General features: G+C 36.7%; 2 protein-coding genes across 2 annotated transcripts in view; one reads left to right on the top strand and one right to left on the bottom strand.

Annotated features, from left to right (window-relative positions):
• The first annotated feature begins 430 nt into the window (after nt 1-430).
• Nucleotides 431-4,077, top strand: LOC105267017 (protein mothers against dpp). The gene is made up of 2 exons (XM_011305584.1): nt 431-2,291; nt 3,346-4,077. Exons 1-2 carry the CDS (start codon nt 1,066-1,068, stop codon nt 3,503-3,505), a joined length of 1,386 nt encoding a protein of 461 aa, XP_011303886.1. The 5' UTR covers nt 431-1,065; the 3' UTR covers nt 3,506-4,077.
• Nucleotides 4,078-6,159: 2,082 nt separating this feature from the next.
• The window catches only part of Pi3K92E (phosphatidylinositol 3-kinase 92E), a 114,927-nt gene continuing 106,544 nt past the window's right edge, over nt 6,160-14,542 (bottom strand). The window contains exons 3-7 of the mRNA XM_011305586.1: nt 12,882-13,322; nt 12,243-12,673; nt 11,160-11,453; nt 9,549-10,875; nt 6,160-6,816 (exon numbers count right to left, since the gene is read on the bottom strand). Coding sequence (XP_011303888.1) covers nt 6,685-6,816; nt 9,549-10,875; nt 11,160-11,453; nt 12,243-12,673; nt 12,882-13,322 — 2,625 coding nt within the window. The 3' untranslated portion in view covers nt 6,160-6,684. The remainder of the gene's footprint in view (nt 6,817-9,548; nt 10,876-11,159; nt 11,454-12,242; nt 12,674-12,881; nt 13,323-14,542) is intronic.

Raw genomic sequence — 14,542 nt, forward strand, 5'->3', positions numbered from 1 at the left:
TGAGGGAGGGTTAGTGAGGGTGAAAAAAAAAGGTCGAAATTTATAGGTACAGATCGACTCAGAATCACCCCCTGAGTCGATTTAGCTACCCCTGTAAAGACTTTGTTTTTTACCCCATCGGCCATCTCAAAAGAGGTTTAGTGATGGTCGAAAAAAGTGGATTCCACATTTGGATACATCTCCACCCCCCCCGCCCCCTCGCCCTCCTCTCCACACTGTTGAGATATAAATCTCTCATGTCACTTAGTGGCATATCGAATGAAAAAATGTTCCGGCGCCCTCGAAAGCCCCACTCTCCAATGTTTCCCTGGTTTCCAGCGATTGCCGTAGTTACCGACAAGGCATCGCTTGAGATCAAGGTTCGGGTCTTGACCGCGAATTAGGAGGGCGTAAAATCGCCTGTCGAGAAAAAATTCCCTCCATCCGGGCCTTAACCTCGTTATCTGAACCGATGAATAAATAAATAAGCCAACCATCCCATATTCCTTCAAGTAAACGTTTTGGAGTAAATTGTAGCGACATTGTCTAGGTTGACCAAACGAAAGAAAATAAAGTTAACCTCATGCAGGATAAGTTGAACATTCATATTAATGAATGATTTCCATTAACTAATTGACCCGCCTAAGTGGATCTGACAAATGGGTGTAATTATCAAATGGTACTCATCAATTCTAATCCAAATATAATGAACCTAATTAAAAGGTCGAGTTGGTTCTAACAGTGTGTATGCTGAGTGGATTTAACATATTATAGCACTAAGATTTCTGCAAAGCATGAAATAAATGCTTGGCGGAAAAATTTTGTAAAAACATTTAGCCATTTGTATGGAAATAGGCAGACCGCCTATTCTGTCCGAAGCAGTTTGCAGAATCACACGGATGGATGTAATTTAATGCCTTTTGGAACACGATCTGCAAAGTTTAATGAGTGATTTAATACTTTTCTCTAAAATATATAAGAGTGGACACTGTCAATCGAATTCTCACCGTGCTCGTAACAATAACTGCAAATCCAAAGTGTTATCATTAATAGAAGGTAGCAATAAATATCTGGAATAGTAGAAACATGACAGAAATAGCTTTTTGTCGGTCCGGAGCATTTGCCACTTTCAACAGTCTGTTTTCTTCAACAACGCCAGCCGTGAAGAAACTCTTAGGATGGAAGCAAGGAGATGAAGAGGAGAAATGGGCAGAAAAAGCAATCGAATCGTTGGTGAAGAAGTTGAAAAAGACGAAGGGAGCATTTGAAGAGTTGGAACGGGCCTTAAGCAATCCCGGAGTTCCAAGTAAATGTGTGACCATTGCTAGAAGTTTAGATGGGAGACTCCAAGTGTCTCATCGTAAGGGATTACCGCACGTAATTTATTGTCGCGTTTGGAGATGGCCTGATTTATTGTCTCCGCATGAATTGAAGCCTCTGGACATATGTCAGTTTCCGTTTGGTGCTAAACAGAAAGACGTCTGTGTTAATCCTTACCATTACAAAAGAGTTGAAAGTCCAGTATTACCACCGGTTTTGGTGCCGAGGCAATCTGAATATCCACCAGGGCACGCTATGTTGCCTTGTCATCAAGATCCAGAGTCGACAATGCCCCATAATGTCGCCTATACTTTGAATGGATTTAATTCTGGGGGGAGAACCATTTCCAATGTTTCCGGTCACGATCCAATGTCAACAGTGTCGTCTGAGGCATTAACCAGTCCTTATCCTTATGCCTCTTTTAATACCAATGAGACACCTCCACCTGCTTATGCATCTTCTGAAGAAGGTTCTCTGTGCGGAAAGTCGTCTTCTCCTGATTTCCATTCGTTAGACATGCACGATGGTTATTTGGATCCAGTGTCTTTTGAGGAGACTAAGGTTTGGGCGAGAATTGCTTATTACGAGTTAAACACGAGAGTTGGAGAAATGTTTCATTGTGAATCCAAGTCGATTATTATTGATGGATTTACTCATCCAGAAAAGAATTCTTCAAGATTCTGCCTAGGACAACTTTCAAATGTTAATCGTAACTCTACCATTGAGAATACAAGAAAACATATTGGAAAAGGAGTGTATCTGTGTTATGTTGGCGGAGAGGTTTATGCCGAGTGTTTGTCCGACTCATCGATCTTTGTACAATCCAGTAACTGTAATTATCGTCATGGCTTTAATCCCAGCACTGTTTGCAAGATAGTTCCCGGATGCTCGTTGAGAATTTTTAATAATGCCGAATTCTCAGATCTACTCTCAAAAAGGGTTTACGAAGGATATGAGGCTGTTTATGCATTGACAAAAATGTGTACTATAAGGTAAGCATCTACAGCAAAGAAGAATTATTTAAGGGCTGCATGGACTATCGTCGGAACTGATCTTTTCTTTTGATTCTGTCTGGTTAGCTTAAAATATATTTAAATTTGGGATCAAATTCATGTTGCGGCAACCACTACCATCGGTATAAAAAGATAATGAAAAACAAGCAAAAACTGCATGCCTAATTTCAAGTTGATGGATCAATTTTTCGCAACATCACCCTGCAGCAAATTTTTTTTCCAAAAAAGCAGGAAAATTGGAATATCTCGAAAACTTAGTACGGATGGGTATACATATTTTGATCAACTGAGATGGAGTAGATCGAGCCGGATATTTTGAGAGGTGGAGAATTCCAATCGGTTTGATAGTTTTCGATGTATTTTCGTAAAACGATTCAGAATTGAATGACAATAATTTATGGAAAGCGGCTGGATCAAGTAACACCTATAATTTGACGAGATTAAAATTTTCTCGGAATAACCTTAGCCGTTCATTCCTTCCATTTTCTAAAAGAGTGGGCGAAGTTGACCATGCGCACATACACACAGGGTGCTCAAATTTAGTATTTTTAGGTTTCGGACCATTCTACATCATTTCCAAGAAAAATTAGCAAATCCAAAAATTGACCGATTACAGAACTTCCGTTTCGAAGCAAAGAGGAGAAATTATTGAAGGTTGTTAAATGACAATAATAATTAAAAGGGATCTACCAAGTTTACAAAAAAATTATAAAAAATACGCAGACTACTATTGCTCTCTACTGGATTGCATGATACCTGATACGTAATTTTTTTCTAAACTTGGTATATCCTTTTCGATCAATATCGCAATTTAGCGCCGTTCAATAATTTTTTTCGTTTCTTTCTAATAAATTTTTATAACAAGCCGAGTGCTTCTCGCAACATAAATTTAATGACTAGATTTAATATATTTTGGGGTCACAAGACCGAATTTAAACAAAAGGTTGCGTTGGATGGTCCATTCGGACCTTGAAATAATTATTAAGCAAATGTTTAACAGAAATTAAGTGATTTTTTTTTCACTCTGTAACAGGATGTCATTTGTGAAAGGTTGGGGATCAGATTACCATCGCCAAGACGTTACCTCAACCCCCTGCTGGATAGAAATCCATTTAAATGGACCACTGCAGTGGTTAGACAAAGTTTTGACACAGATGGGACCACCACCAAATCGTATTAGTTCTGTATCATAATCCCAACAATACTTGCTAAATTTATCATTGCTCATTCACGTAATTACGAACTCGATACAAACTGTACATATTGTGAATTATATAGTTTTTAATTGATAGTGAAAAAGATTCGATACTTGTAATACATGTATGAGCAATACAATATATACTGTCTAGACTATTAATGTGATATTTCATGGCAAATAATGGCAAATCACTCATCCATCACAAATATGACAGTATTGGTTGTTTACTAATTCTTCTAAAATCTCCACGATCTTCGCCCGCGCCATCATTTCTATCGCGACTTTTTCATGCTGATCAAATAAACTTTTTCAGCCACTATTGTATTCATGTCTTACCCGATATTCGCAGATATCGTCGAGATTTTGTATAGGAAAAAGAATATAATTTTGCCGAAATTAAAAAAACAATTATTACTGCCACAGTAATAATAGTAATAATAGTAATAGTTTTTTTAATTTCGGCAAAATTCTATGTTTTCATCTTCAAACTCCGTCAAGTGTGGACATCAGGATGAATTTTATCAGCCGTTATTCAATTGATTCGGATAATTTTTGTTATGTTATCATGAAAAAATCGAATTTTTGAAAAAATAAAAAATAAAAATAAAATGAATGGATGAAATGATTTTTTTTTCTACGGTAATGGATAAGGATGAGATGGGATGAGATGAGCCCTACATTTGAAAAAAAATATTCAGTTAGGTAGAGATGAGGGTGAGCAATTAGATAAAATAAATGGAAAAAATACCACATACACACACATATACATCATATACATTCAGACACGGTCTAGAAGCTGCATTTTCAAACTCCTTGGATAATACTAAGTTAATATATGACAAAAAATGGGAAGCGGAAATTTGGTTGATTACAAGATTTCCTTTGGCAAGAAAAAAGCACAAAAAAGAAAAAAACGAATTTTCGAAGATTTCCAGATGAAAAATGGAATTCCAGATGTCGGAAAACATGGTGCAGTTGGGGTTTGTCGCAAGTTCCTGTTTTTTCACCGTTTTAACGAAATATCAAAAGGTACGTTACTCAGACCCAAATACCTCACCCGCTCCGGGTTTAGTGTTTACACTCGATATAAGCGTATTGAAGACCGTTACCAGACGACTTTTTTTCAGCACGGTGGAGAAATATTAGCCCCTAAATACCTTATAACACCAACGGACTCCATATAACCCCATCTAAGTGTTGTCCGATGTTTTATATGTACCAAAATGTCTTGTCTTTCCACCATAAGACCTATCCCTTTATGTGGTATGGTGGATAAGTAGATTCTACCTGACAAAAAAGAATGGAGAGATCAAGATCTCCCAAGGCTTGAATAGCAAGAATTTGAGAAAAAATATAAAAAATATTGCAAAATTCCAATTACTACCTGGTTGCCCGTAATTAAATTGAAATATTATCATTTGATTTTATAGAAATAATGGTAAAAGGAGCGTTTCAGCGTGAAAAACTACTCACAGGATTAAACATTCTTAGCTCCAACTTGCATATTTTCAACAATTGGAATTGGAAAAACAATCTGAAAAAACTACAGATTCAAACGAATATACATACACACACCTCTTTTAAAAACATGATATTTGTATATTTTATAACATTATGTAGAATTTCTAAGGAAAATCAGAAAATGATAAACATGATCAATCACAACGCTTCCATTTGGGAACAAAAAGGAAATGCCGCTCGAAAATTTCAGGTATTAAGTTTTACCGCAACCAATAATGACTTGTTCAGTCCGCATTGCCTATAACATACCAGCCCCTTTCCATAAAGAACTATTTGGATTATGCAATCTGAGTCCATCTTGAGCCTTTTCGTCATCAAAGTAATCAATGAAGGTTTAACCAACTGTTAAATTATAGTATTTATTTAACAGTATGTATATGCGCCAATCAATTAAATATAAAATAATAATGTTGATCGGGTGGCAATACATCATCAGTACAGTACTAGTAATTCAGACGTAACAGCAATTTTAATATTAATATGTACTTGTTTTTCTTCTCAATTGCATTGCGATAGTTGCATCGTGAGCAACCTGTGGAGAAAGTATTCTATCATGAGCGCGCTTTTAAAAATTAAACAGATTGATATAATTGTCTATTATTATTGATAAAGAATAAGAATTGAGCAAAGAAATTAATGAGTTTAGAAAAACAGTGTTGAATTAATTGTATAACATCTTCCCTTCATTGCACTTTTATGATTGCCCTTTTATAAATAATTTATTCCCTTGATGTTGTGTGAAACATACACCCAGAGTGAATTCATTGGTTCCATAATTTATTAAGCTCAAAACGAGATGGGCTAACTTGCATTGGGAATTACTTTTTATCTGTGAAAGAACGACGTAGATTTTTAATCGTTTTGAATTAACAACTCAAATTGGAGACAATTCACTTTTCAATTTCATTTGGTAAAGCTATTGGATCTCAAAACGAATTACAACGCTGTCTTATGCCCAAAACCAATTTGGTTTTAGCTGGTGTAATTTGTTTACGATTTAATGATCTCGCTAATTACAACCATTCTAATTTACCCAAACAAATTGGGAGTGCCAGTTGGGAACAGGTGAATCGCGATAAGACTTAAGTCCAAGAAGAAAAAATAATACCAATAAATTTCGACGACATATTCAATTATTGTATATACTTGATTTTATTGGCACTTATCTGCTCGTTTGGCATAGGGAATGATGCCTATGCTTTAATATACATCTCTCAGTAATTTTCCAAAGAAACGAATATTTGAATAAATCAGCATATATACAAAGCCACAAAACGGCTCTTCATCAAAATCGGTCGAAAGAAAGATCATCAATGCCTTGCTCATGAACAATATTTCTGAGCAGAACTTTGTCTTGAAGTTCATCATTAGTATCAACTATTTATATAAAATTTATATGTAAACCGTTAAAAAAACTACGTATTTTTTTCAGTGAGAATGTGAGTAAATATTGATTCAAATAATGACATTTTTGCATCCATCTTAATTTACAACTTTTTCCACAGAAAGAATTTTTTTTTAATTCTCTGTAATGACCATCACAAATTCAATCGTTCTGGATGACACGCACTCTACATGGTATAATCCTATTTTTTTTCTGATCACTGACAGTCTTACCACACAGATTATTTCACTTATGATTACTAATTACAGTTATGTAGTTTTATTATTCTTAGCCATATTGTGTGAAGCCCAGTTTAACGAAGTTTTCCAGGAATTGCACAGAGCCTCGTCAAATTTATTTCTGAAATGTTTTTGGGCCTCCGTTTCAGACATTTCAAGCACCTGAAACATTGAAAATATATAAATATGGGTCGTTTGTTCCTCAATAAATATTACCCCCAATCCTCCTCGACGGTACGTTACGTATTTTTTATGATTTTTCTGTAAATTTGGCACATTCCGTATTATCAATAACTACGTAATAGTCTATCTCGCAAGTCGAAGTTTTGGAGCTGCTGTTGTATTTTACACGGCTCACAACTTCCCCCTCCATAACAATCATGATTCTATGATTTTTTAATGAAGAAGCCATGACAAAAAATTGAAAACCATCCTCAGATGCTTAATAATTCCTAGATAAACTTTCCAATGGTATTCTAATTTCAACTTTTATTTGCATCAATAAAAATATTTTCCTCTAGAATGGGTGAAAGAATCACATTTTACCAATTTTTATTATCCTCACCACATTTCCGAGTTTCTGGGTTTTACGAGTTTGCCACTCAACTATACCTCTATGTCTATATAATATATAATATATAGAAAAATATTCAATTGCTCATTATATATACTATATATAATAGTACTACTATACTATTATACTATTATTGAATAAAGAACCAAGTTGAACTATTTTCCACTGAAAATTCTCTAAATTCATGAATCTTCAATTTGATGCGTCGTGTAAGCATGACTGGTCCAATAGTTCCTGGAATACAGCAACTTTTGTAAATTTCGTTTTTCCTCAATATCTCATACATGACAGCAAGGACTTCATTTTTTTTTCAACTCAATTATATCAATCAGAATGTCTGTATTTGTTCGTTTAAAATTTCATGATATCGCCGTTTTCAGGTTTTATCATTATAAACAATCAATTAACAAAAAAGTAAAAAAAAGCGTTTTGGGATTTTGGACCCTTGTAGCTCTCATTAGAAGGTTCGCGTTTTGGATGGGCGTAATTAGCTAAGGGGTTCAGAGATATTCCGCCTTTTCGGTGAATGTATTTCCTTAAATATGTCATGAACCATGTGTACCCATTCGTAGAAAAATCGCGAGATATTGCCATTTTTTCATTTTGAGCTTCCGAATGGAAGAATTAGATTCGATCGAGTTAACGATTCCCTAATTTTGCCTAGAAATGATGTGAACCGATCTGAAACGTGAAAATACGAAGTTTGAGGGCCGTGTGTGTATGCGCGGATGATCACATGAGGGTTAATTTTTAAAAAGAGAAACATTAAACGGATAACTTGATTTCAAAAATATGAAACTTGTTCAGTTCTTAGGTTCTAATATGAATGTGATCAATGCTAAATATCAGGCCTACCGTTCAAGTAGTTTTCGAGATATCGGGGATTGTTTGTGAAACGGTTTTGGCAAATATCTCCGAAACTATCCAACCCATTTCACTTTTTTATAATGATCGTCTCAATGTGCTACATAGATCAGTCAGAATTATTATATATGATCCTGCAAAGTTTTTGAGATATTTTTTTTTTCGAAAAAAATCGTTATCCGCGCTCTCTAATTCTTAAAAAGCAACCTATCAACCAATTAATTTGATATTTGGCAGAAAGTTTCGTCCTATGAACACAATGTTTTCTATTGAATATAGGTTCGATAGGATGATTCGTTTTGGAGATATTGCCATTTTCCTTTTTTTTCGAAAAAATCTTGCCGGAACAGGTACGGATCCATTCGCAAGCTTACTGCTACCGTGTATTACTACTAAAATAGTAAATGTACGAGTTTGAAAACCGTGGGATCTTAAAGTTTAATAACGTTCTCAATGATTTTAAGCAAAATTACAGACTCGAAAAATTGATAAATTATTAAGGTACTATCGATGGTTTCAACGGTTCTCGAAATGACTTCCCTTTTATTGAAAAGTATATGGCTAAAAGGTAAAAATGTGGAAGAAAAACTTCCTTATCGTCATTATTTACTGGACATTTTTTGCTGATTCTCTCTGACTGAAAAGTAATTAGTAATGAATAGTAACGTTTATAAAAATAGTTCCATTTTAAGGGCCGGGTGGACTATCTATCGAGCGTCATCTTTTATTTAAATTTTATCTTTTTAACCTAAAATACATAAAAATTTGGGATAAGTTTTGAGGTCACGAAAATCACTGGAGTTGGCATAAAAAAATAATGAAAAAAAAGAGGAAAAAATTTTGAAGGGCGCTAAAGAGCGATATTTATGAAAAGGGATTTTCCAGGTTTACAAAAAAATAATGAAAAATATGTAGCATGTATGTCAAGTATTCACCACACAAACCAAACCCTCCACTGAATTGAATGCAGCTACAGGCAATCAAATGCTGCAGATTTTTCATTATTTTTTTGTAAACCTGGCAAATCCCTTTTCATAAATATTGCTCTTTAGCGCCCCTCAAAATTTTTTCCTCTTTTTTTTCATTATTTTTTCATGCCAAGTCCAGTGATTTTCGTGACCTCAAAACTTATCCCAAATTTTTATGTATTTTAGGCTAGAAAGATAAAATTTAAACAAAAGATGACGTTCTATAGGTAGTCCACCCGGGCCTTAATTTGTTCTTTAATACTGGGCAATATCAGAAGCGCGCGCGGAACGCAGAGATGTGTAGGGTAGGACTTTATGTTTCCTGATATTCAAAAAGTCGTAATTTCGTTTTGCGTAGAGATAAATGGGTAAAATGAGCCATTCAAAAGCTGAATTCGTGAGCTTTGAAAATATATAGGAAACAGGTCATTTATATATAGTGGGGAGGGCAACATTTAAAAAAATAAAAAACAATAAAATAGACTTACCAAAGTATCACGCAAATAATTGAGATCTTTCTCGGACGATAGTTCCGGCAGTCCCGTCGATATCATCATAGCAAAAAGCGAGAGAATTAATCCCCCATGTCTCCTCAAAATTAAAAAAGCCTTCTCGCAATAATTCTGAAATATTTGGAACTCCACAGCCTGTCCCTTCTTAGTCTGTCCCTTATTAATAACATGCACAAAGTCGTTGGTCAGCACGAATGGTACTCGTTCGCGTCTGAATCCAAACTTTTCTTTAAAATGTCCCAAAATGTGTCCAAAGTCAACATGAAAGAGTTGGCCAGTTTTTTTAACCATGATATTATCCGAGTGGCGGTCGGCGATTCCCAAGACATATGTAGCTACACAATAGCCAGCACAACTTAAGGTAAACTCCTCAATAGCTTTATTAAGTGCTGTCTCAGTGTGATTATGATCTTTGAGCCAAGTAAGAAGAGAGCCTCGTCTGAAGGCCGCAGTTGCGGAGAACATTCCCTTCTCCTTCTGGATATTTGCTATCGTCTCAGCATTAAGTACCACCTGGATCAGACCCACTCTATTCTCAGTAGAAATACATCGATATGGATTCATTCGAAAATCCAATCCCTCTCGTTTCCAAAGTTTATCCATTATCCTCAGCATTTGAAGGGTGAGCATGTCCTGTCTCAAGTCGTCTCCATGTTTCATGATGAGGTAGATATCTTCACCAAAGGGGTCATCGTTCTCAAAAACCAGCCACAATGGTCTCATCTTGCTGTCCATCACTCGACATTTCTCAATCTTCACTTTCTTCCATCTGAAGCTAGGGTCCAAAGGATTGAGGACGTTGGAGAGCGCCTCCTGACAATGAGGCTCTTGGATGTAGTCCTGAAACCCTTGTAGTGCAGCTTTTCTATCTTTTTTAGCCTTTATTTGTTCAGAAGCTGTCCTCAGTTTGTCTAGACACTCCATTTGCTTGAAGAGGATTCTCATGTGTTGCTGACTACCCCTGCAGTAGGCCTCCAGAATTAATCCGAATCGGACTGAGACTGAAGCCACTTGCATCTCTGACCGCAGATGCCAGAAAAGGAAGTGACCTATTTTCTGATTGTTCAGGGCTCTTCGAAGTAAAAACTCGGTCAGGTCACAGGAAAGATAGTTCTCGTGCTTGAGGGCTTGAACCAGTTGAAGAAGAAACAGACTCAACTCATCATCGGTGACGTCTTTGAGGCAACGGACTGCGAAGGAGCGAACTGTCCCGTCTGCGTAGGCGTAGTCTAAGAGTTCCAAGGCTCGTTCCACTGGTAGTTTCGGCCACTGCTGGACAAGGGCTGTTGCTTCTGCCACTTCTCTGTTATTAAAACGGTATCAAATCATTTGAATTATAATGCCCTCGCACAATATACGGGAAGGAGCATTTTTTTTTTACAACGGACAACTTTCTTTTTTTTCATCAGCACTGTAAAATTTTATTCCGTGTAGTCTGCACCGATAACTTGAAAGTACTTGGAGAGCGTTGACCTTCGTACCGTGTACCACTCTTCTTAAAGACATCATACCGCTGGGCCATGTTTATCAAAAAAGGTCTTAAAATACTTTCAAGTTATAGGTCAGAAATTCTTTGATGATACTCACCTATGGTCATTCCATTCGACACAATGTAATAGTTTAGCCAATAATGAGGGAATCTCATGGAGACAATGTCGTCTGAGAGCCCACATTGTTTTTCGTTCCTGCTCATGGAGCTCATGAAGTGGATCTCTATCAGCTAAACTTTTCAACAGTTCCAATTGCTGCAGTTCATTCGCCTCAGATTCCTGATTGGGCTCTTCTGCTATGGTATGATCTTCCGAGCTTTCTCTGAGCTTCGCTGCGTACTCTACGACCTTCTCCGAGGTTGGGTAAAGAACAGACTTGTCTTTTCCATAACTAAAAATTATTATAAGAAAAGGAAGTGCATAATAATTTATCTCCAGAATATCAAGAGAATTCAGAAGAAAAATTGTCTGATTGATTGTTGGATTGACTTTTCGACAGACGCCGTAGAAAGGTAAGGTATCCTGACATGTACATAGCGGCTAAGCATACGTACTGTTCCGATCTCAATTATCATTCGAAAAAACTAATGAATCGGGAAAAGATGAACATTTTAGAAAATCTAATAACATTTCTATTTTTTAACTTTCTAATCGCAGCTTACACTTGAGTGAGGAATAACAGGGAAAGAGCAACCCGCGCTAGAATATGCTTGCCTGAGAAGTACGACCTTCTGCGTGGTTCGATGATGAGAAGAAAGTAAAAAGAAATTAATTTAGCTGACTTGAATTATTGGTGTTGACAATCTGTCCATGTCCGATATTTATTTGACAGACAGAGTGACCAAAAAAAGAATATCCATATTTTATTTCCGGGGTGATTACAATAATTTCTTCTGGTCGGCAGAAAAGTTGAAGAATAATCACGGCTCTTCAACGTGCACAGCTGATTTGTTACTTGATTTTGACGTTTAAGATTCGGTTAGGGTACCTTTCTATGATAATCAAATTTGTTTCTGTCATTTAATACTCCGAGACTGTTTTGCACGAGGTAGAAATGTGAAAATAAGGATAAATTAAAAAAAAAGTCAAATAAAGCTTTCAAGATTAATGTGAAAAGGAAAATCTAAATGATTATAGAAGAATAAGGCAACGCGGCCGTACGGTTGAATAGAATATTTACTTTGGGAATGTCAACATGAGCGCAGCAGCACGATCAATATGGGGATTGGAGACAACAGTGCCCAATGGATGCAGTAGATCATCATTCTGCATGTCCTCCACATAAGTCCACGTATAGAGTGTCATTGCACCAGTCTTGAGCTGTGACTTAAAGTCGTAAATAGTGGTATTTGCCCAGCACAGTGGGTTCATAAAATACTCTTGTTTCGAATCTTTGACCAGTCTTCGACTCTTGAGGCCCTTGGCAGTCTTACTTAATTCATAAAGTACAAAACACAAACGGGCATTGCGTGGTATGTCTCTAACTCTAATGTCAAATCTGAGAGCTTCCTCCCAGTTGCAACTGCCGTCTAAGTTAACGGCTATTTCTTTGGTTTTCTGACTCTCACAAAGGGATTTACCGCCTTGGAAAACACCGGCCTGTAATCCGACCTGGAAAAAATTGACAAGCTTGAAAAACTAATTATTGAAAAGCGAAAGGGTGCAACCTATTGGCTAAAATTTTGCCAGAAAAAATAATCGTTGAAAGATACTTTATTCATGAAGAATAATGATCTTTCAAGGTTATTCTGAACTGACTTGGAAATGCATTCACCACAATAAATGACACTAAAATTTCTACTTTCAGTATTTACTTTACCTCGACAATACGATGCGCGGCATCACAATTAAGTTTTGATATGCCGTTGACATCGAACACGAACCAATCATCGATTTTCCATGCAGAAATATATTTTCCTTTTTTTCTCAATGTCAAAGTAGAGAAGGTGGGTCTTGGTCGTTTTAAACTATCTAAACCAGGATTCTCGAAAAGATTGTCATGATGGACAATTACACTCTCCATGCTCATTGTCACTAGTGTTGGTGTAATATCCCGAGCGAGACAGTCTTGGATGTAGCGGAACTGAATCAATGGATAATCGCCGATTAAATACTCTTCTTGGCCGCATACTTTTAGAATGAAGTCACTTGCTACTTCTCTCTCGCCACGAGAGATTTGTCTGCTGGCTCGTTTATTTAGGATGAGGACGACAAGTTGATAGGGAGTTGTATCGTGAGATATTTGAAAGGTAAATGTCACCTGCAAAAAAATTAATGAGGAAAATTTAATAAGTACTGATCGAGATATCTTGCTATAATTTTAGCTTCTCAATGGAAGCTTCAAAGTATAGTTTTTTCGAACTATACTTAACTAATTCGAATTTCATTTTTTTTACCTGCTCTATTTTCTGCTGAAAGCAAAATCCCATCTTTTGCAGTAGTAATTTAGCAGTAATTAAATTTTGCAATTGCGTGGTTAGTTATTGTATCCGTAAGCATTAAAAATTTAAAAAATCACAAAAAAATTTTGTGAAAAGATGGCGCCAAGTCGACGTGAATCTGATCGCCTCCACGACAGAAACATGGGACAATTACTGAATAGTTGAAATGATACAGTAGATACAGTACAATGATACAATAGGACTGATTATGATATAATCTTATTTTTTAAAAACCATGGAAATATTAAAAAATGCCAAGTTTATGCCGACAGCGTCAACTAGGACAATTTTCCGCAGTTTTAGTTCCGATTCGAAAATCGATTATTATTAATAAAGGCTTTTGTCATTCCGGCTGTAAGACAGTGTTTTACGGCTGCGTCGCTTTGTTTCGCGTCCACGAAACGCTGACTACGGCTGTTATGACAAAAAATAGTGGGCGTCAAACGGCCAAAAAAATTTGTCGACCAAGATGATTGTTGCAAACCTCATCTTCGCTAAAAGTTTTTTTCGGCCTAATAACAAAATATATTGTTTCAAACCCTGTCCATAGGAAATTAATTCGGAAAAAAGTCAACTTGGCGCGCCTAATTTTTCCCCTTCAATTCACTGAGTATCATTACGTTGCCGGGAACATAGTACAAAATTACAAGTATATTTTGAAGGTGGTGGGGGTATCCGAGAGACGGTTGAGCCGTTGGGGGGGTCCTCAGTTTTTGGGTAAATTATGGGGTTTTCCGGGGAAAATTACTGTGAAAAAGGGTTCGGGGGGATTCTTAACAGTGTGTTTTACGATGGGAACATCGAATTTGGGGGGTAATTGAACCCGTTGGGGTTTTTTTCGACAATATCGGGAGACGCCGAGTAGAGGTTAGTTTTACTGACTGCTGTGGGCTGGAAGGCGGTGAACGGTGGCGCTGGTGACAATTCCAGCCGTTGGGCTTGGGGGAACGCCATTGCGGACGACAGGGGCATGGAGGATGACAGCAGGAGAGAATTTCTCCTGGAACGACGATCCGCACCGGGGAGAAGACGAAATGGA

Source organism: Fopius arisanus, unplaced genomic scaffold (genome assembly GCF_000806365.1).
Source record: "Fopius arisanus strain USDA-PBARC FA_bdor unplaced genomic scaffold, ASM80636v1 scaffold00043, whole genome shotgun sequence".
In the NCBI taxonomy this organism is placed as follows: domain Eukaryota; kingdom Metazoa; phylum Arthropoda; class Insecta; order Hymenoptera; family Braconidae; genus Fopius; species Fopius arisanus.